Source organism: Hyla sarda, chromosome 2 (assembly GCF_029499605.1).
Source record: "Hyla sarda isolate aHylSar1 chromosome 2, aHylSar1.hap1, whole genome shotgun sequence".
Classification (NCBI taxonomy): domain Eukaryota; kingdom Metazoa; phylum Chordata; class Amphibia; order Anura; family Hylidae; genus Hyla; species Hyla sarda.
This window is the reverse complement of record NC_079190.1, coordinates 42,657,948-42,679,810: the sequence shown is the minus strand read 5'-3', so window position 1 is coordinate 42,679,810 and position 21,863 is coordinate 42,657,948. Positions and strand designations below refer to the sequence as shown.

Below are 21,863 nucleotides of genomic sequence, written 5' to 3'. Positions count from 1 at the left end.
ACACTAATTGGAATCACTGCGCCAATCAGCGGCGCAGTGGCCCTTTAAATCGCAAAGACCCGGCGCGCGCGCGTCCTAGGGAGCGGGGCCGCGCGCGCCGGGACAGGACCGAGGGAGAGCGAGTCAGGTACGGGAGCCGGGGTGCGCATCGCGAGCGGGCGCTACCCGCATCGCGAATCGCATCCCGGCTGGAAGCGGAATCGCAGCGCCCCGGGTCAGTGGATCTGACCGGAGCGCTGCAGCGGGGAGAGTGTAGCGAGCGCTCCGGGGAGGAGCGGGGACCCGGAGCGCTCGGCGTAACAGTACCCCCCCCCTTGGGTCTCCCCCTCTTCTTAGAGCCTGAGAACCTGAGGAGCAGCCTTTTGTCTAGGATGTTGTCCTCAGGTTCCCAGGATCTCTCTTCAGGACCACAACCCTCCCAGTCCACTAAAAAAAAAGTTTTCCCTCTGACCTTTTTAGAGGCTAAGATCTCTTTGACAGAGAAGATGTCCGAGGAGCCGGAAACAGGAGTGGGAGGAACAGATTTGGGAGAAAAACGGTTGAGGATGAGTGGTTTAAGAAGAGAGACGTGAAAGGCATTAGGGATACGAAGAGAAGGAGGAAGAAGAAGTTTGTAAGAGACAGGATTAATTTGACACAAAACTTTGAAAGGACCAAGATAGCGTGGTCCCAACTTGTAGCTAGGGACACGGAAGCGGACATATTTAGCGGAGAGCCATACCTTGTCTCCAGGGGAAAAAACGGGAGGAGCTCTTCTTTTCTTATCTGCGAACTTCTTCATGCGTGATGAAGCCTGTAAGAGAGAATTTTGGGTCTCTCTCCATATGATGGAAAGGTCACGAGAAATTTCATCCACAGCGGGTAGACCAGAGGGCAAGGGGGTAGGGAGGGGGGGAAGAGGGTGACGGCCGTACACCACGAAAAATGGGGATTTGGAGGAAGATTCAGAGACTCTGAAGTTATACGAGAATTCGGCCCATGGAAGGAGATCTGCCCAGTCATCCTGGCGGGAGGAAACAAAATGTCGCAAATAATCACCCAAGACCTGGTTAATTCTTTCTACTTGTCCATTGGACTGGGGATGATATGCAGAAGAAAAATTTAATTTAATCTTGAGTTGTTTACAGAGAGCCCTCCAGAATTTAGACACGAATTGGACACCTCTATCCGAGACGATCTGCGTAGGCAACCCGTGAAGACGAAAAATGTGTACAAAAAATTGTTTAGCCAACTGAGGCGCTGAAGGAAGACCAGGAAGAGGGATGAAATGTGCCATTTTGGAGAATCGATCAACGACCACCCAAATAACAGTGTTGCCACGGGAAGGGGGTAAATCAGTAATAAAATCCATACCAATCAGAGACCAAGGCTGTTCGGGGACAGGCAGGGGATGAAGAAAACCAGCGGGCTTCTGGCGAGGAGTCTTATCCCGGGCACAGATAGTGCAGGCTCGCACAAAGTCCACAACATCCGTCTCCAGAGTCGGCCACCAATAGAAGCGGGAGATGAGTTGCAGAGATTTCTTGATGCCCACATGACCTGCGAGATGGGAGGAGTGACCCCATTTGAGGATTCCGAGGCGTTGGCGAAGAGAAACAAAGGTCTTTCCTGGAGGAGTTTGCCTGATGAAGGCAGGAGAAGTGGAGATCAGGCAGTCAGGTGGAATGATGTGTTGCGGAGAGAGTTCAACTTCTGAGGCATCCGAGGAACGAGAGAGAGCATCGGCCCTAATGTTCTTATCGGCAGGACGAAAGTGAATCTCAAAATTAAACCGGGCAAAGAACAGAGACCACCGGGCCTGGCGAGGATTCAACCGTTGGGCAGACTGGAGGTAGGAGAGGTTCTTGTGGTCGGTGTAAATAATAACTGGAAATCTTGATCCCTCCAGCAGATGCCTCCATTCCTCAAGTGCTAATTTAATGGCTAGAAGCTCTCGATCCCCGATGGAGTAGTTCCTCTCCGCCGGAGAGAAGGTCCTAGAAAAAAAACCACAAGTGACGGCATGCCCGGAAGAATTTTTCTGTAGAAGAACAGCTCCAGCTCCCACTGAGGAGGCATCAACCTCCAGTAGGAAGGGTTTGGAAGGGTCAGGTCTGGAGAGCACGGGAGCCGAAGAAAAGGCAGACTTGAGTCGTTTAAAGGCGTCTTCCGCTTGAGGAGGCCAGGACTTGGGATCGGCATTTTTTTTGGTTAAAGCCACGATAGGAGCCACAAGGGTAGAAAAATGTGGAATAAATTGCCTGTAATAATTGGCGAACCCCAAAAAGCGTTGGATAGCACGGAGTCCGGAGGGGCGTGGCCAATCTAAGACGGCAGAGAGTTTGTCTGGATCCATTTGTAGTCCCTGGCCAGAGACCAAATATCCTAGAAAAGGAAGAGATTGGCATTCAAACAGACATTTCTCAATTTTAGCATAGAGTTGATTGTCACGAAGTCTCTGAAGAACCATACGGACATGCTGGCGGTGTTCTTCTAGATTGGCCGAAAAAATTAGGATATCATCCAGATATACAACAACACAGGAGTATAACAGATCACGAAAAATTTCATTAACAAAGTCTTGGAAGACAGCAGGGGCGTTGCACAGGCCAAAGGGCATGACCAGATACTCAAAGTGTCCATCTCTGGTGTTAAATGCTGTTTTCCACTCATCCCCCTCTCTGATGCGGATGAGGTTATAGGCGCCTCTTAAGTCCAATTTAGTAAAGATGTGGGCACCTTGGAGGCGATCAAAGAGTTCAGAGATGAGGGGTAAGGGGTAGCGGTTCTTAACCGTGATTTTATTAAGACCGCGGTAGTCAATGCAAGGACGTAGGGAGCCATCTTTTTTGGACACAAAGAAAAATCCGGCTCCGGCAGGAGAGGAGGATTTACGGATAAAGCCCTTTTTTAGATTCTCCTGGACGTATTCAGACATGGCAAGAGTCTCTGGGGCAGAGAGAGGATAAATTCTGCCCCGGGGTGGAGTAGTGCCCGGGAGGAGGTCGATAGGACAATCATAAGGCCTGTGAGGAGGTAGAGTCTCCGCTTGTTTTTTGCAGAAAACATCCGCGAAGTCCATATAGGCCTTAGGGAGACCGGTTACTGGAGGAACCACAGAGTCACGGCAAGGGTTACTGGGAACCGGTTTTAGACAGTCCTTGGAACAAGAGGGCCCCCAACTCTTGATCTCCCCAGTGGACCAATCCAGGGTTGGGGAATGAAGTTGAAGCCAGGGAAGTCCAAGGAGAATTTCCGAGGTGCAATTGGGGAGGACCAAAAGTTCAATCCTCTCGTGATGAGATCCGATGCTCATTAGAAGGGGCTCCGTGCGGAAACGTATGGTACAGTCCAATCTTTCATTGTTTACACAATTGATGTAAAGGGGTCTGGCGAGACTGGTCACTGGGATGTTGAACCTGTTGACGAGAGAGGCCAAAATAAAATTTCCTGCAGATCCAGAGTCCAAGAAGGCCACAGTAGAGAAGGAGAAGGCAGAGGCAGACATCCGCACAGGCACAGTAAGACGTGGAGAAGCAGAGTAGACATCAAGGATTGTCTCACCTTTGTGCGGAGTCAGCGTACGTCTTTCCAGGCGGGGAGGGCGGATAGGACAATCCCTCAGGAAGTGTTCGGTACTAGCACAGTACAGGCAGAGGTTCTCCATGCGGCGTCGTGTCCTCTCTTGAGGTGTCAGGCGAGACCGGTCGACCTGCATAGCCTCCACGGCGGGAGGCACAGGAACAGATTGCAGGGGACCAGAGGAGAGAGGAGCCGAGGAGAAGAAACGCCTCGTGCGAACAGAGTCCATATCTTGGCGGAGCTCCTGACGCCTTTCGGAAAAACGCATGTCAATGCGAGTGGCTAGGTGAATAAGTTCATGAAGATTAGCAGGCATTTCTCGTGCGGCCAGAACATCTTTAATGTTGCTGGATAGGCCTTTTTTAAAGGTCGCGCAGAGGGCCTCATTGTTCCAGGATAATTCTGAAGCAAGAGTACGGAATTGTACGGCATACTCGCCAACGGAAGAATTACCCTGGACCAGGTTCAACAGGGCAGTCTCAGCAGAAGAGGCTCGGGCAGGTTCCTCAAAGACACTTCGGATTTCCGAGAAGAAGGAGTGTACGGAGGCAGTGACGGGGTCATTGCGGTCCCAGAGCGGTGTGGCCCAAGACAGGGCTTTTCCAGACAGAAGGCAGACTACGAAAGCCACCTTAGACCTTTCAGTGGGAAACAGGTCCGACATCATCTCCAGATGCAGGGAACATTGGGAAAGAAAGCCACGGCAAAACTTAGAGTCCCCATCAAGGCGTAGACCAGGAGCGGCCACTCGCTGCGGAGGAGGTGCAGGAGCTGGCGGAGGAGATGACTGCTGAAGCTGTGGTAGTAACTGCTGTAGCATAACGGTCAGTTGAGACAGCTGTTGGCCTTGTTGCGCTATCTGTTGTGACTGCTGGGCGACCACCGTGGTGAGGTCAGCGACAACTGGCAGAGGAACTTCAGCGGGATCCATGGCCGGATCTACTGTCACGATGCCGGCTGGCAGGTAGTGGATCCTCTGTGCCAGAGAGGGATTGGCGTGGACCGTGCTAGTGGATTGGTTCTAAGCCACTACTGGTTTTCACCAGAGCCCGCCGCAAAGCGGGATGGTCTTGCTGCGGCGGTAGTGACCAGGTCGTATCCACTAGCAACGGCTCAACCTCTCTGGCTGCTGAAGATAGGCGCGGTACAAGGGAGTAGACAGAAGCAAGGTCGGACGTAGCAGAAGGTCGGGGCAGGCAGCAAGGATCGTAGTCAGGGGCAACGGCAGGAGGTCTGGAACACAGGCTAGGAACACACAAGGAACGCTTTCACTGGCACAATGGCAACTAGATCCGGCAAGGAAGTGCAGGGGAAGTGAGGTGATATAGGGAAGTGCACAGGTGAAGACACTAATTGGAATCACTGCGCCAATCAGCGGCGCAGTGGCCCTTTAAATCGCAAAGACCCGGCGCGCGCGCGCCCTAGGGAGCGGGGCCGCGCGCGCCGGGACAGGACCGAGGGAGAGCGAGTCAGGTACGGGAGCCGGGGTGCGCATCGCGAGCGGGCGCTACCCGCATCGCGAATCGCATCCCGGCTGGAAGCGGAATCGCAGCGCCCCGGGTCAGTGGATCTGACCGGAGCGCTGCAGCGGGGAGAGTGTAGCGAGCGCTCCGGGGAGGAGCGGGGACCCGGAGCGCTCGGCGTAACAGTGTGTTTATCCCTGTAAGAGTTATACCATGTGATATGTCACGTGATTGTTACTCAGGAGGTACCAGTGGCCAGGTGTGTGTGTATTGGAGGCCTCAAGTCAAGTCCTGCAGCAACAGTTAAGTGCAAGTAAGCTTAAACCCGCAGGATTGTCCATCATCAGTCAAGTCAAGTCAGTCTCTGTCAAATTGTCAAGCAACGTGGCCTGCACCAAAGTATCTAGCCCTACTACAAGTCCCAGCAAGCCCTTTAGGTCTCTGAGTCACTGGTCACCTCCTTGGGCCCTGGCTGAACTGTATAGACTTTACCAACTGTCTACCCTCAGTAAAGCTACCATTGTCCGGAGTCTTTACAGCCCCCGTGCCTAGCCCAGGATCCAGCAGTATACCTTAGGGTGGTTATAGGCTAAACCATGCCCTGGCACCATGAATACAATGGGTTAATGCCATCTGCCCCTAGGGTAACAACATCTGCCCTGCACCACACACCCCGCCATCACAACTTTTGGCATCATGAACAGGATACAGGTGTGTGCCTTATGCCACAAGTCCTCCCTCAGTCTGAACTGTGTACAGTATTGTTATATATTGCAATGTACTCATGCTCACTGTACACATGTCGTATTTTTCTTCTGTATTAAAATACAAAATTCTTTAAATAAACAGTTTAAAAAAAAAAATCGCATGCCAATGCGAATAAAAGAAAGTGTACAGGACTTTTTCTATGAAAAGTGTTTTACCCGCAGCGTTTGTGAAATAGAGGAGGAGGTGAAGAAAAGACTGTTATTCACCATCGTGGATAGTAGAGAGTCGGTACCTGAAAGGGTTAATTTGGTCCGGTGTTTCCCGCACGCGTGAGCAGTCACAGATCCGCCCCGTCAGTCCCCAGCGGTGACGCCTCTTAAGCAAAGCGAGAAGGAACCAAAGAGCCGCCCTGTGTTGCACAGGGAAGACTTTGCCAACAAGACCAAAATTGGAAGTTCCCTGGGCACAGCCATATTTGAAGTTCCGGCGGCAGCATCCAGCTCCGCTGGCTTCTATCAAGCACCCGCTGCAGCGCAGACTCTGCAAACACCAACTATCACCAGTATCAAGTCTCCGGTGCCGATAGCCATTATCATTAACCCACTAGTGTCAGCAAGTCGGGTTGCTAGACAAATTACTATTGGTTACCTGCAAAATAGAGGAGGAGCATTCATTATAGAACTCCCTAGGTGAGTCTAAGCCGCTGCAGCACTTCAGCGATTATCTTAAAGGGGAAAGCACCTTATTCCCCTTTAAAGCAACAGTGCACTCAAAATTCTGCAAAATATCAGAACCCAGCTCTCCAGATCAACCGGGCGACAGTGCCACTCCATCTCCAACAGTGGGATCATCACATGCCCCAGTGGCCAGAATGTTGCCAGTCCTGCCTGCAGTCCACATCAACAACCCTGGTGTTCAAGTGTCTGCACCGGTATTCATGGGAAACCCTGTCCTCCCTACCTACAATGGAGACCCCTTCACCCTGAGGGATTTCAAAGAAAGGATCCAGAGTTTGTTTGTCTTCCCTCCTAAGCAACACGTGCAATTGCTCACAGGATAACTACAGGGACCAGCATTAGAGGAAGTCTGCACCTGGCCAGCCTCCGAGAAGGCAACTGTAGAGCAGATCTTTGAAGGATTTTACCAGGTATTTGAGTAACATTCTCCATCAGAGATCCACCTATGGCTGTATGAAAGGCGACAGAAGCCAGTTGAGACCTTGAGAGCATATGCCGTAGCCCTACAGAATGCCCTAGAGACTGTTAAAAAGTTAGATGGTATAACTCCCGAGCAGGGCTACAAGGTGTTATTGGACAGATTCATTGATGGTGGGACAAAGCCCAGCTGAGAATGTTAGCGGTCCAAAACCCCAACTTGTCATTCCCCGCTTTCAAGAGACTGGCTATCCAAGTGATTGAGTCCAGGACTGAGTTAGAGGGAGTTTGTCTACCTGTCCAAGAGCCTCTAGGGGCAGTGGCCAGACCTAGAAAACTTATCCCTGCTCCTGCCCCTCGCAATTTCAACCCCCGCAACCCTCCGCCTAGTAGACCCCCAGGGACTCAAAGACCCTTTTGTACCTATTGTAATAAACCAGGACATTGGAAAACACAGTGTTGAGATTTAAACAGCTTTCTCCTGAGGTCGCGGACCGGCCCTCAGGAAAACAGTCATCAGGTCCAATCCAAGAACGACCTAAGTCAGGACATTGACTCCTGCCCCTAAGTAAAAATTATTGTAGAAGGTTTACCGTTGAAGGCATTGATAGATACAGGGTCAAAAATGTTTGAAGCGGAACATGTGTGAACCGAAAGATGTTAACTTCACAGTAGTTGCGGGTAATGAGCAACCAGTCCCCAGACATGGATACTGGGAGCCAACCATTCAGTTGGGAGAGCATGTACTTAGCAGGCAGGGAGTGATTGTAACTAATGTGACAGATAAGGGGTCTGCTGAATTTATACTGGAGATGAATATTATGAAAAACGGTTTTGTTGAAATAGTAGATGCCTTGCATGCCTCTTTTCCCAATAAGTCCCGTTCAGGCTAGCGAGCTGCGAAGCACCACTTGAAAGTTCTAAAAGCGGACAGAAGTTTGCCAACAAGCAAGGTGAAATCTGCAGAGTTTGAGTACAAGACATCCGGTCGATGACCTTGCAACCAGACACAGAGACTATCATCTGGTGTCATGCACATCCCAGAGTCAAGAATAGAGACTATCGAGCCCTACTTGAGCCTCTGCAACTAGAAGACCACCCTCTTGTCCGAGCTGCGAGAAGCTTTGTCACCATTACCAATGGAAGAGTTCCAGTCCGGTTAGTCATCCTTTCGGATGCTGCTGCTGTGTTACCTAAATACACCCAGTAGCCCAGTTGTATCTCAGGGCGTCAAAGGACATCTCAACAGAATGAATGGTGGCCTGACAGCGTGCAGTACAAGTGGCTGAAGGATCCAGTGGGAGTCCTTCCGAGTCCTGGTGTGCACAACTCCAAGTTGGAGACGACACTACCCAAGGGACCAAGTCAAGAGAGTCATCAATGTTGCCAAAAGGTACCAAGAAGCTTTTAGCAAACACCCTACAGATTTCGGGCATACGTCCATGATCCAACACTGAATCCTCACAGGCAACAGCCCACCAATCAAGAAAGACACTGCCCGGACACACCAGGCATGTATCAGACTGCCAAGAAGATGCTGGCAGACATGAAAGAGGCAGACGTCATCCAAGAAAGTCAGAGTCCCTGGGCACACTTGTCCTGGTCAAGAAAAAAGACAGAGCCATCAGCTTCTGTGTCGACTACAGGAAACTGAACAATGTCACACATAAGGATGCTTATCCTCTGCAGGGATCGAGGAGTTACTCACAGCCCTCGGGTCTGCTGCTTACTTCTACACCCTGGACTTAACCAGCAGATATTGGCAAGTGTCCATGGCCGTGGAAGACTGGGAGAAGACTGCCTTCATGACACCCCCGAGTTTAAAAGTATGCCGTTTGGACTATTTAATGCCCCTGCTACGTTTCAGCGTTTGATGGAAAGGTGCCTGGGCCATCTAAATTTTCAAAGTGTCCTATTGTACCTGGACAATGTCATTGTGTATTTCAAGTCTTACCAGGAGCACCTCAGTCATCTGTCAGATGTCTTCCAAGTCCTGATCAAGCATGGGCTGAACATCAATCCATCAAAGTGTCACTTTCTAAAACCTCAGGTACACTACCTGGGTTTTGTTGTCAGCGCTGAAGGAGTCCAGCCCAATCCTGAAAAGGTTGAAGTTGTCAAAAACTGGCCTACCCCATGCACGTTGAAAGATGTCAGGAGCTTCCTGGGATTTGCCGGCTACTAGTGGCGCTTCATTCCCCACTTTGCCCAGATTGCAGAACCCCTCACAGCTCTCTTACGGGGTACATTGAAGGAGAACTAGGCCGAAGAGCAAGAGACAGCGTTCCGAGCTCTTAAACATCTGCTGACAGGACCACCAATCCTGGCTTATCCAGACTACAGACAGCCGTTTCGGTTATATACCAATGCCAGTTTTGATGGTCTGAGAGCTGTCCTGTCCCAAGTCCAGGAACGACAGGAGCGAGTAGTTGCCTATGCCAGTCGTAACCTGTGTGGAGCAGAGAAGAACAATGCAAACTACAGCTCATTCAAGTTAGAACTTCTTGCCCTGGTATGGGCCGTGATCGATAAGTTCAAAGACTACTTGGCTGCCACGCCATTTACTGTGTACACAGATAATAACCCGTTGACCCACCTGAATACCACCAAGTTGTGTGCCATCGAACAATGTTGGGCTTCAAGAGTAGACAATTACAATTTCACCATCAAGTACAGAAGCGGCAAGTGGAATGTCAATGCCAATGTACTGTCATGGATGAACCCGGGCGAAGAACCCCCTGTTGAAGATGTGTGGGAAGACGTGGAGATGCCTCCATTTTATCAATGGGTTCGTGAACCAAAATGTTGTGACCGCCCTCAGAGACGGCAAACCCAGGTCCGAAAAGGTTCAAGAAGACCTATACCCCTGGAAGACTCTCCAAGACAAAAGTCGAGTCATGGGGGATCTGTTGGACTACTTGTTGGCGAAAAAGGTACCAACCCATCTACGCCGGGCCCAGTAAGACTGAAACGTCTGTGGTGAGGTAAAGTCCTCAGAGAGTGTCTGGTGTCCTAAGAAGGCCCAAAGTCTACCACGCAGCCACGGATCCGCAAGTCTACTGCCCCGCAGGTGAAGTCAAAACCTGGTAAGCTACAAACGGGGTGAAGTCTGTCATAGTCAGTCCAAGTCAAGTCTGTCTGAAGTCAGCGTGGCCCTGCATCAAATTGTCCAAGTCCACTATCAGTCCCAGCAAGCCCTGTGATCTCTGAAGTCACTGGTCACCTCCTTGGGCATAGCCAAGCTGTATAGACTGTGACATCTGTCTGACTCATAAAGCTGCCGTTGTTCCGTAACTTGGAGTTGAAGTCATTATTTGCCCCCCGTGCCTAGCCCAGGATCCAGTGGTATACCTTCGGTTGGTGTAGAGGTAAAACCACGAACACAAGGGGTTAATGCCATCTGCCCCTAGGGTAATTCCATCTGCCCTCATCACACCCTCACCACAATGACATCACACAGTTCTTCCATACGGACATGATGACACCACACAGTTCCCCCATATGGACATGATGACATCACACAGTTCCTCCATATGGACATGACATCACACAGTTCCTCCATATGGACATGATGACATCACACAGTTCCTCCATATGGACATGACATCACACAGTTCCTCCATATGGACATGATGACATCACACAGTTCCTCCATATGGACAAGATGACATCACACAGTTCCTCCATATGGACAAGATGACATCACATAGTTCCTCCATATGGACATGATGACATCACACAGTTCCTCCATATGGACATGATGACGTAGTTGCAGATCCATGATGAGAATTTCCCGTTCCACCACATACCAAAAGTGATCTACTTTTTTGTGTGGAGGTCATTGGAGTCCAGTGACCTCATTGTCATGTATGAGATGATGTCATGTGACATGGGACATTATCCTGCTGGAAGAAGCCATCAGAAGGTAAAGGGACACTGTGGTCATAAAGGGATGGACATGGTCAGTAACAATACTCAGGTAGGCTGTCCTGTTTATACCAGGCTCATTTGGTACTAAGGGGCCCAAAGTGTGCCAAGAAAATGTCCCCCACACCATTACACCACCACCACCACCAGCCTGAACTGCTGATACAAGGCAGGATGCATCCATGTTTTCTTTTTATTTAGGCTAGGTTCACACGGCCGTTTGCATCCGACCCGTTAGGGGTCCAATCGGCTTTTTGAGCCGTTGGGACCCTGAATCGGGCCACGTGCAAACAGCTACTGCCAGGTGCCGATGGCCCCATTCACTTGCATAGGGTCTGTCGGCAATGTGAATGAGGCCTTACACTGAATTCTAAACCTGCCATCTGAATGTTGCAGCTGGAATTGAGACTTATCACACAGGCAACCTTCTTCCAGTCTCCCATTGTCCAATTTTGGTGCCTGTGTGAATTGTTGCCTTGTTTTTTGTTCTTAGCTAATAGAAGTTGCACCCAGTGTGGTCTTGTGCTGCTGTAGCCCATCTGCTTCAAGTTTGGACAAGTTGTGTGTTCAGAGATAGTACTCTGCATTCCTTGGTTGTCGCAAGTGGTTATTTGAATTACTGTTGCCTTTCTGTTATCTCGAACCACTCTGCCCATTCTCCTCTGACATCAACAAGGGATTTTCATTCACACAACTGCAGCTTACTGTATATTTTTTGAACATGTCAAAAGTTTTTCCAAGTTACAGTGCCCATTCATGTTTTTATAATAAACAACTATTTTTAAATAATTTTTGTTCATGTTTTCTTATTTTTCATTTTACTATCTATGTTATAAAATAATCCAGAAATCCTGCAGTTTTCAATCTGGCCACTAGGCCTACTAATGGACTGTTCTATCTGTTATGACACAGAAGAGGCTGCTGGAAAGTAATCTGTAAAACATTACAGGGAAACGTAACACCAGTAGATAGATGAGACACTAGCAGCTCAGCCTCCCCCTCCCCGTAGAATGGCCTCTGCACAGGTCACAGAGCATGGTTAGAAACCTCCCCCATACATTGAATAGGGTCTAGAGATGTTCATGGGGCTTTCTGTAAAGCATATCACTAAATGCTGTTAAAAATAGCTCAGGCAAGATGGCAGCCGGCATAATAATGTAATAACAATAAAGTAAAAACTGCAAAAAATATAGAAATGGATTAGAAAAAAAAGAGTGTTTCAGTATATGGCTGTAATCAGTAAAAAAAATAAAAATAAAAAAAAAATAAAAACTAGGTGACCCATTCACTTTAAAGGCTTTACTAAATATATGGTTCAGTATGTATACGGGGCGGGGATAACTTACCTTACTTTTAGATGACTTTAAGGAAGATTCTGCAAGACACAGTTTGCACAATATTAATCACAGTAAATCAGTTGTATTCCCATAAAGCATTTTATTACCTAGAAATACTGATGTTTTTGTGCCAGTTAATACAGCAGCCCAAATCTTATGCCACATATTGCCTTGTAGATTTTCGTGCACGCATGTTGCCCCCATCTTTTTTGCGAAGGCTCCGTATATTGCAGTAAGCTTCAATAAGTGCCATTTTGCATGGTAAACAATCGCTGGTATTCACAACTAGTAAATGTGGCTTACCTAATATACCGTAATAAACAGCACAAGCAACATTGTTTTAAAAACTATTTTCAGTATATACAGTGGACCTGTGTGTACATGCCCCACCAAGGGGAAGGGGCAGGAATATGCTGCTGTTTTATTAAAGTGTATACATGCATCAAACTGTATATCAGATTAATTTACGGTAAGTATTATTTGTCTTCAAGTGTACCCCATGTGCCATCAATACTACAAGATGACAGACAATTCAGCAAGGATATCACACAATCTTAAAGGGGTATTCCAGGAAAAACTTTTTTTTTATATCAACTGGCTCCAGAAAGTTAAACAGTTTTGTAAATTACTTCTATTAAAAAAAATCGTAATCCTTCCAATAATTGTCAGCTGCTGAAGTTGAGTTGTTCATTTCTTTCTGGCAACAGTGCTCTCTGCATGACATCTCTGCTTGTCTCGGGAACTGCACAGAGTAGAAGTTTGCTATGGGAATTTGCTTCTACCTCTGGACAGTTCCCGAGACAGGTCATCAGAGAGCACATAGACAGAAAAGAACAACTCAACTTTAGCAGCTCATAAGTACTAAAAGGATTAAGATTTTTTAATAGAAGTAATTTACAAATCTGTTTAACTTTCTGGAGCCAGTTGATATATAAAAAAAAAAATCCTGGATAACCCCTTTAACATGATGGCATCAATGCCAGTCCTGTAAACAATACGAAGGTAAAGCCATACTGTGCCCAGTCCATACCAGCTTATTACAAAGAGTACTGGAGAACATAACATGACCCTGCAAAAGTAAAGTAATTTATGAATTCTTGAAACTAGGCAATGATGACACGACCTTCCAGGTATGGTGCACAGAGATGCATTTCGAATAGTTGGGGTCTGAGTGGTCAGACTGTGACTAATGGCTAGAACTAGCTGGGAGAAGAGCGCTAAGTGAGACAAATTTACAATGTCAATCTATGGGATTATCTTGGTCAGCTGCACTTTTCGCCCCACCTGTTCTAACAATTGGTCGGGGTCTAAACACTCAGACCCCGAGTGATCAAAACTTTTACCATGTCTAAATTTTTTTGAAGAAACAGGTAAACTTTAAAGGGACACTCCACCAAAAAACATCTTATTCTCTAAGCAAAGGATAGGGCATAAGATGTCTGATCACGGGGGTCCTGCCGCTGGGGCCCCCCGGGATCTCCGTCGCGGCACCCTAGTCATCCAGTGAACTCCGCTCCGAATGACTGGCGACTACAGCTGCAACACCCCCTCCGTTCATGTCTATGGGAGGGGTGTGTGTCGGCTACGTGGTGTGGAGTGACGTCACAAACACGGAAGCTCCAAGCTGGGGAACCCCACGATCCACTGCTGACGGCCCGGAGATCATGGGGTTCCACAGCGGCAGGCCTCCCGCAATCAGACATCTTATCCCCTATCCTTTCGATAGGGGATAAGATGTATTTCGGTGGAGTACCCCTTTAAAGTGCATTTGGTGGAACTCACACGGTATTCAGCCTATTATCGGCCGCAGTGATGTCTCGCCTCCTTCGGTGATAGGCTGAGTGCCGTATGACGATCTGTGCACAGGAAGAGGGCAGAAGACGGGACCGGAGGACCGATCAGCTGTAGCAGCACTCCGGGGGAACTCAGGAAGGTGAGTGAAAGTTTATTTTCATTTTTTTTTTCAGCCCGGGCACAATGGAGGATTAATAGTCGACACTAGAGTCCTCCTTTAAGGAGAAGCAGGGTTTGGTCACTTTCCTTTTAATGGAATGCTGCTTCTGCAGGTATTCTTTTGTAGAAATAAATCTTTAGTACGTGTGTGTGGAATGGAAACTCTATGCAGATATGTGTACTTATTAGGGCTCGTTCACATGGCCGGCGTGCTCCACTAAAGAGAACTTCATTGGCCAGTCTGTCGGAAGGACGAAAATTAAGCAGAGAAAGAAATACTGCATGTTTTTTTTTCTACACTCAACTTCTGTAAACTATCGGGACACCAGACGGACCCGAATAAAGTCAATGGGATCCTTCAGGACAGTTCCCCGCAAATAAAAAAAAAAGAGAGACGAATGGACCCTAAAGGGGTCAGAGCACAGGGGCCGTGTGGACTTAGCCTTACAGTTCTCTAATACTCTAGCTCAATGCCCAAATGACAGAATCTACTTGATGAGGATCTCAAGGGAGGAGCCCATCTGTGACCTGACATTTTGAGAAGCCCATCCAGGGGTTGGCCTTTCCTGACTTGGCAGACATGCTGGCAATGGTCCTACCGGAGGCCAATAAGAGATCTAGAGGAACTCAGAAAGACCCTTGATACACCTCTTGAAGAACAAAAATGTAGACTATTCTTGAAGCAGGACTTGGGCTAGGCTCAGGAACAACTTTGTTGTAGACAGGACTAGCGACAAGGTGGCCTATTTGCAGGACATTAGCAGGAACTAGGATGACTAGGTTGGTCTTCTCAGCAACAATAGGACTGAGGGAGAAGTCATGTGCTTCTGGGATTGACCAAAGCTAACGAAAACCGACTTAGTTCCACCTCTATTCCCAGGCTTGGGGGTGGAGTTGGGACTAGCTCCTAAATTCATTGGTCAGGAGTCCTACATGAGACTAAACTTTGGTTCAGCTGTTCAAGGAAAGCAATGCAATGTGCAAACAAATTAACCATCTGCACGCTATAGACCTTGGTGTATGCATAATATGGAAGCCACCGAACTAATCTGTTGGGTAGTAGGAACAGCTTGCGCTGGGCCACCACACCTGCAGATTAGAATGCTTTTCCAATGTTACAGGATCCCTTTAATCCAGTGGTCTCAAACTGTCTCCCTCCAGATGTTGCCGTTGGCTGTCCAGGTATGCTGGGAGTTGAAGTTTTGCAACATCTGGAGGGAGACAGTTCGAGACCACTGCTTTAAAGGGTACTCTGGTGGAAAACATTTTTTTTTTTTTTTAATCAACTGGTTTCAGAAAGTTATACAGATTTGTAGATTACTTCTATTAAAAAAATCTTAATCCTTCCAGTACTTTTCAGCTGTTGTATGTTCCAATGAAACATAGAAAACTCCTCCTGCTCCGGACAGTTCCTGACATGGACAGAGGTGTCAGCAGAAAGCACTGTGGTCTGACTGAAAAGAACTACACAACTTCCTCTGGAGCATATAGCAGCTGATAGGTACTGGAAGGATTAAGATTTTTTCATAAAAGTAGTTTACAAATCTGTTTTACTTTCTGGAACCAGTTGATTTGAAAAAAAAAAAAAAAAATAGTTTTCCACCGGAGTACCCCTTCAATCCTTGCCGAGGCTGAAGCAAAATGTAGCCACAGCTCTGCTTGTTTGACTCTGTATGTGTCACCTACCTCCTGGAGGTCCTCTACCCTTATAAGTATGTTATATATAGTGTTCCAAAACCATTTGATAGTCCAGTATCTATCAGGTCCTATCGGTGACAGTGGAAAACTTTTTTTTTTTTTTTTTTTAAATCAACTGGTGCCAGAAAGTGAAACATATTTTTAACCCCTTAAGGACTCAGCCCATTTTGGCCTTAAGGACTCAGACAATTTAATTATTTACGTTTTTGTTTTTTCCTCCTCGCCTTCTAAAAATCATAACTCTTTTATATTTTCATCGTCAGACTAGTATGAGGGCTTATTTTTTGCATGACCAGTTGTCCTTTGTAATGACATCACTCATTATATCATAAAATGTATGGCGCAACCAAAAAACACTATTTTTGTGGGGAAATTAAAAAGAAAAACGCAATTTTGCTAATTTTGGAAGGTTTCGTTTTCACACCGTACAATTTACGGTAAAAATTACGTGTGTTCTTTATTCTGAGGGTCAATACGATTAAAATGATACCCATTATTACATACTTTTCTATTATTGTTGTGCTTAAAAAAAATCACAAACTTTTTAACCAAATTAGTACGTTTATAATCCCTTTATTTTGATGACCTATAACTTTTTTATTTTTCAGTATAAGCAGTGGTATGAGGGCTCATTTTTTGCGCCATGATCTGTACTTTTTTTTTGATACCACATTTACATATAAAAAACTTTTAATACATTTTTTATAATTTTTTTTAAATAAAATGTATTAAAAAAGTAGCAATTTTGGACTTTTTTTTTTTTACGTTTACGCCGTTCACCATACGGGATCATTTACATTTTATTCTATGTATAGGACATAGAACAGATCAGTGTTATCGGTCATCTTCTGCTCTGGTCTGCTCGATCTCAGACCAGAGCAGAAGACGCCGGGAGCCGGAAAGAGGAAGGTGAGGGGACCTCCGTGCGGCGTTCTGAATGATCTGATCCCATCATTCATTGAAATCGCGTACTGCTGCAGATGCCGGGATCTGTATTGATCCCGGCATCTGAGAGGTTAATGGCGGATGCGATCAGCAGCCGGGATCAGCCGCCCATGACACGGGCATCGCTTCGATGCCTGCGGTTATGCACAGGACGTAAATGTACGTCCTGGTGCGTTAAGTACCACCGCACCAGGACGTACATTTACGTCCTGCGTCCTTAAGGGGTTAAATTACTTCTATTAAAATATCTTAATCTACCAGTACTTATCAGTTGTTGTATAATACAGAGGAAGTACTTTTCTTTTTGAATTTATTTTCTGTCTGTTTTCTGAGTGCCCTCTGCTGACACCTCTGTCCATGTCAGGAACTGTCCAGAGTAGGAGCAAATCCCCATATAAAAACTTCTCCTGCTCTAGACAGTTCCTGACATGGACAGAGGTCTCAGCAGAGAGCACCATGGACAGACAGAAAAGAAATTCAAAAAGAAAAGAACTTCCTCTGTATTATACAGCAGCTGAAAAGTACTGGAAGGATTAAGATTTTTTAGTAGAAGTAATTTACAAATCTGTTTAACTTTCTTTAAAGCCCTTTTATCAAATGTAGCTAATCTTAATTTCATAGAATACAATAAAGCCATCATTAAAGAGTCCCTGTCATAATCTTGTTAAATTTTATAATCCTCCCACTTCACTGCCCCCATCATGATAAAATAAAGGCAGGGGGGAGGGGTGGTTTAATTATTTTTTAGTATTCTACCTTGATATTGCTTTGTAATTTCTGCTCAGCCTCATTCAGATTCACAGACTTGGAAGGGGCGTTCCCCGACATCATCTGAAGCCATACAGGGGAGAACTTCCTCCCTCACTCTGCTACACACAGCCCAGAGCAGTTCAGTGTGAGATCAACTGTGATTGGATAAGGCTGCACCCCCTACCTCCTCTCAGCCTTTCCTGATTTTGGACTTTTGCCAGGCCAACAGGAGTCCAAAGTCTGTGTAAAAGATGGGGGAAAATGTGCTCTGGAAAAGTAGGGAGACACCTAGTGGCAGCTTTTTTTTTTAAACACAAAACATAGAAAACTTCATTTTTTTTTTTAAACAAAGTACATTAGAAAGATTTTGTATTTACCATAAGGAGTGCAATAGCAATTTAATGCAATGTGACACTGAAGTCATAAATGGCATAGTACTCTATAGTGTACAGAAGACATTTACCTAATTTTAGGGTCCGTCCAGCACCGGGTTTGTTCTTGTAGCAGATTCTCTGCAGCTCACACCGTCCGGTCAGCTTCCTCACAATAAACTTGAAACAACGCCAGAGACAGATGCAGTAGAAGTACAACCACACCTGAACCACCATCCTGGGAAGAAATGAATGAAAGGAACTTTGAAGTTATGATAAGTCCTCATGAATGACACCGTGAAAGGATTCCTCCACCCTAAAAGAAGCATCTAGAGGTAATCTCAATGAAATACAGAACTCAATGCCGGACGACTTTTGTCTAAAGGTTCCTTGTTGTCAATGTCCTATGACAACACTGTACAGGAATGAAGCCGTATGACTGAGCACAACATGAAATATTCTCCTCGGACCATTAGAGCATTACTTCAAGATACGGTCACTTCATGTAAGTCACCTAATTACAGACTGGAGGGAATAATACACATAATACAGTGGTCGCTCAAGTTACAATATTAATTGGTTCCGGGACGACCATTGTATGTTGAAACCATCGGATGTTGAGACCATAACTCTATGGAAACCTGGTAATTGGTTCTGAAGGCACCAAAATGTCATCCAAAAATAGGAAAAAGTGAGGATTAAAGATAAATAAGTAGATAACTAATACAGATAAAGCAAATCCTTACATATAAAAGTAAGAAAGATCTGCTGGGAGCGGTAAATTACTGTCTATTTCAGTGTTTCCCAACCAGAGTGCCTCCAGCTGTTGCAAAACTACAACTCCCAGCCTTTGGCTGTCCGGGCATGGTGGGAGTTGTAGTTTTGCAACAGCTGGAGGCGACCTCTTTGGGAAACACTGGACTATGTAGAGGACAGGAGCTTCTTCAGGGTGCTGTACAAAACACGCAATGTCCTAAAAAAAAAGAAAATGGAGCCGCCCTCACCTGATGCCCAAAGGAGAAGCTAACCCTGGCACAGGTAAAGAGTACAGAACATGTAATACCTCCCTGTACTGTAGGGGGCGCTACCAGACACCAATCAGTGCATGCACAGGGGTTTTACCAGTGAAATACACATTCTGATTGGTCGGTTCTTCCAGCCTTTGACACGTTTTGCAGATTCCAAAACATTGTATGTTGAGTCTGGTTTCAAGTTACAATGGTCCAGAAAAGACCATTGTATGTTGAAACTATTGTATGTTGAGGCCATTGTAAGTTGAGGGATCACTGTACACAAGTATAGTGTCCTGTCCATGGCTGCATTACATGTACAGAACTGTAACACAGCACCCATAGACTACTATGAAGTTCACCACCTATGTCTCTAATGCCAACATGCTCCATCGGATGCCAATGTCCACCTAGAAGCAATATTCAGTATCTCTGCTATAAGGTGCTGTATGGAACACAATATGGCAGCATGGAGATTACAAAAAGCTCTTTACTACTGAGCCATGGTGACTCCATTTGCCTTTGCTCAGCTTCCTGCATAAGGATGGGACCTGTACTTGAGGTCTAAATCTTATAAAGTGAACGGTTCAAAGCATCTGGCAGAGATAGACTTTAGGTTTAGGTCCTTTTAATGGGGTACTCCGGAGAAAAAAAATATTTTCAAATCAGGTCCTTTTAATGGGGTACTCTGGAGAAATAAAAAGGTTTTCAAATCAACGGGTGCCAGAAAGTTACACAGATTAGTAAATTACTTCTATATAAAAATCTTAATCCTTCTACTACTTATCAGCTGCTGTATGCTCCAGAGGAAGTTGTGAAGTTCTTTCCAGTCTGACCACAGTGCTCTCTGCTGCCACCTCTGTCCGTGTCAGGAACTGTCCAGAGCAGGAGAGGTTTGATATGGGGATTTGCATATGCTCTGGACAGTTCCTGACAAGGACAGAGGTGTCAACAGAGAGCACTGTGGTCAGACAGAAAGGAACCACACAACTTCCTCTGTAGTATACAGCAGGTGATAAATACTGGAAGGATTAAGATTTTTTAAATAGAAGTAATTAATAAATCTGTACATAAATCTGTACATTTCTGGCACCAGTTAATTTGAAAAAATTAAATAAATAAATAAATAAATAAATAAAATGTTTTTGTTCGGAGTACCCCTTTAAGCAGTATGAAGAAAGCATATTAAGCTATAACAGATTAAGCCACAGAAGACACAGTAATAAGCAATATGTTTAACTATTTTACGGGATAGAAACACAATAATTCATGAAATATAATAAAGCATAAAATAGCCCAGTCCATACCATACCTTTGACTAAAACAACAGAATAAATGGCTATGATGCCTCTTCAATAGCTGGCCATTGACTATAAAGGGTCCAACATACGGTTAAGCAGAGCCAACAGGGGCCAAAAGGTTTTCACTACCACTTCAGTATAGGTATTCAAATGCAGTCAGACCCCCTAGAAATTCCTAGGAACAACCTCCATGGGGTACCACGGGGCTCCATATTAAGAAAATGGAATGGGCACTCACTATACCATGACCATCAATTCAGGAAATGGAGGGGTTATGGTAAGTATGGAAACAAAAGGAGGGACAAGCAGCAAGCAGAGAAGATGGCCGCTACAGCACCACTTAAGGTAAGGTGTAATTTATAGTGTAAAGAAACATTAAAATAAGTTGCAGAGGGAACCAGGAATAAGGCTGTGGAAGATATTGGACCCTAAACATACATGAGGTGACAACCAGGCCCTGCATTGAAAAGTGAGCATATGTGGTGAGGCTAGAGGCCAATGTTACTGTATTATATATGTGTCATACAGTGGTGGCCAAATACCACCATTTCTGCTGATGGAACTACATAAACTAGCCATATCAGAGTAAAGACTCCATACATATTAGAAAAAGGTCTGATGAATCTACCAATTCTAGCAGAGGCGGACATCATCTGATGGGAATGGAGGTGTCCTGACTCTCCATAGACAGTTGTCGGAGAAAAAAAAAAGATCAATCATGTTAAATTACAACACCTTATCATTTTGTTTTCCCCTCTCCCTCTCGAAAACACCTGCACGCTCAGCCAACCATGAATGTGCACAAAGGGATCAGGAGGAATTACTGTTGGCCGAAGGATCATGTGGACATCCGCTTTTGGAGGTGTATGGGCACCATTAGTTTAGAGAGTCAGACATGGTTGGGACAAGGTCGTAGAGGCCCCTATACAGTGTTGGCCAAGAGGAAATGACCCCTTTTGGTCATGCTATACCCCAGCCTGGATTATTGGTATTATTTTTTGCAACATTATTGAAAGTTTAACTCCAGAAAACAAAACAAAAATAAAATAAAACATTTGCGCTCGGACTGAATATCATTGAAGTTTTTCTTTCTTTTTTTTTACAAGTTTCCAAGAAGAATAAACAACGGCTCTGGAAAACAGTGACAAAGTCGTCTCCCAGGAGTCGGCCACACAGCCAGTATTAATAAGGGGCCTCCGGCTACAACCAGATCTATCGCTATCAGACATAATGTCCCTCTCCATGAAATCCTGCTGCTAGACAAGCAGCACAGTGTGAATAGTTTGGCTCGATTTTTAAGCCCTGAAGGAGAACCCTACACGTCATTCCCTAAGACACCAAGAGGAAATATTAAACATTCATGTAGTATGACTACTTCTGCAAGAAATATGAGGTGTGGTTGAAGCTCTGCTCGCCAGGTAATATCAGATATAACAATTTATTAAATACACAATCGTTACAACACCTCCCCCGACCTCAACGCACGTTTCGCAGTCTTTCTCAAGAGGTCATGCTTATCATCAATGTATTATAAGCATGACCTCTTGAGAAAGAAAGCAAAATGTGCGTTGAGGTCGGGGGAGGTGTCGGAACGAACCACATGTTATGGGTAAGCGGACTGCCTTGTTTGGTGTCAGACATTTATAAGAGTGGATTGAATATAGTACGATGGTTAGGGTCTCTAT

General features: G+C 45.9%; 1 protein-coding gene across 4 annotated transcripts in view; it reads right to left on the bottom strand.

Moving 5' to 3' along the window:
* ELMOD1 (ELMO domain containing 1) overlaps positions 1–21,863 on the bottom strand; it is a 140,075-nt gene that overhangs the window by 39,765 nt on the left and 78,447 nt on the right. For all 4 annotated transcript variants that reach the window (XM_056561621.1, XM_056561625.1, XM_056561623.1 and 1 more), the window contains 2 exons: positions 17,960–18,105; positions 12,160–12,188 (listed from right to left, as the gene is read on the bottom strand). In XM_056561621.1, coding sequence (XP_056417596.1) covers positions 12,160–12,188; positions 17,960–18,105 — 175 coding nt within the window. The remainder of the gene's footprint in view (positions 1–12,159; positions 12,189–17,959; positions 18,106–21,863) is intronic.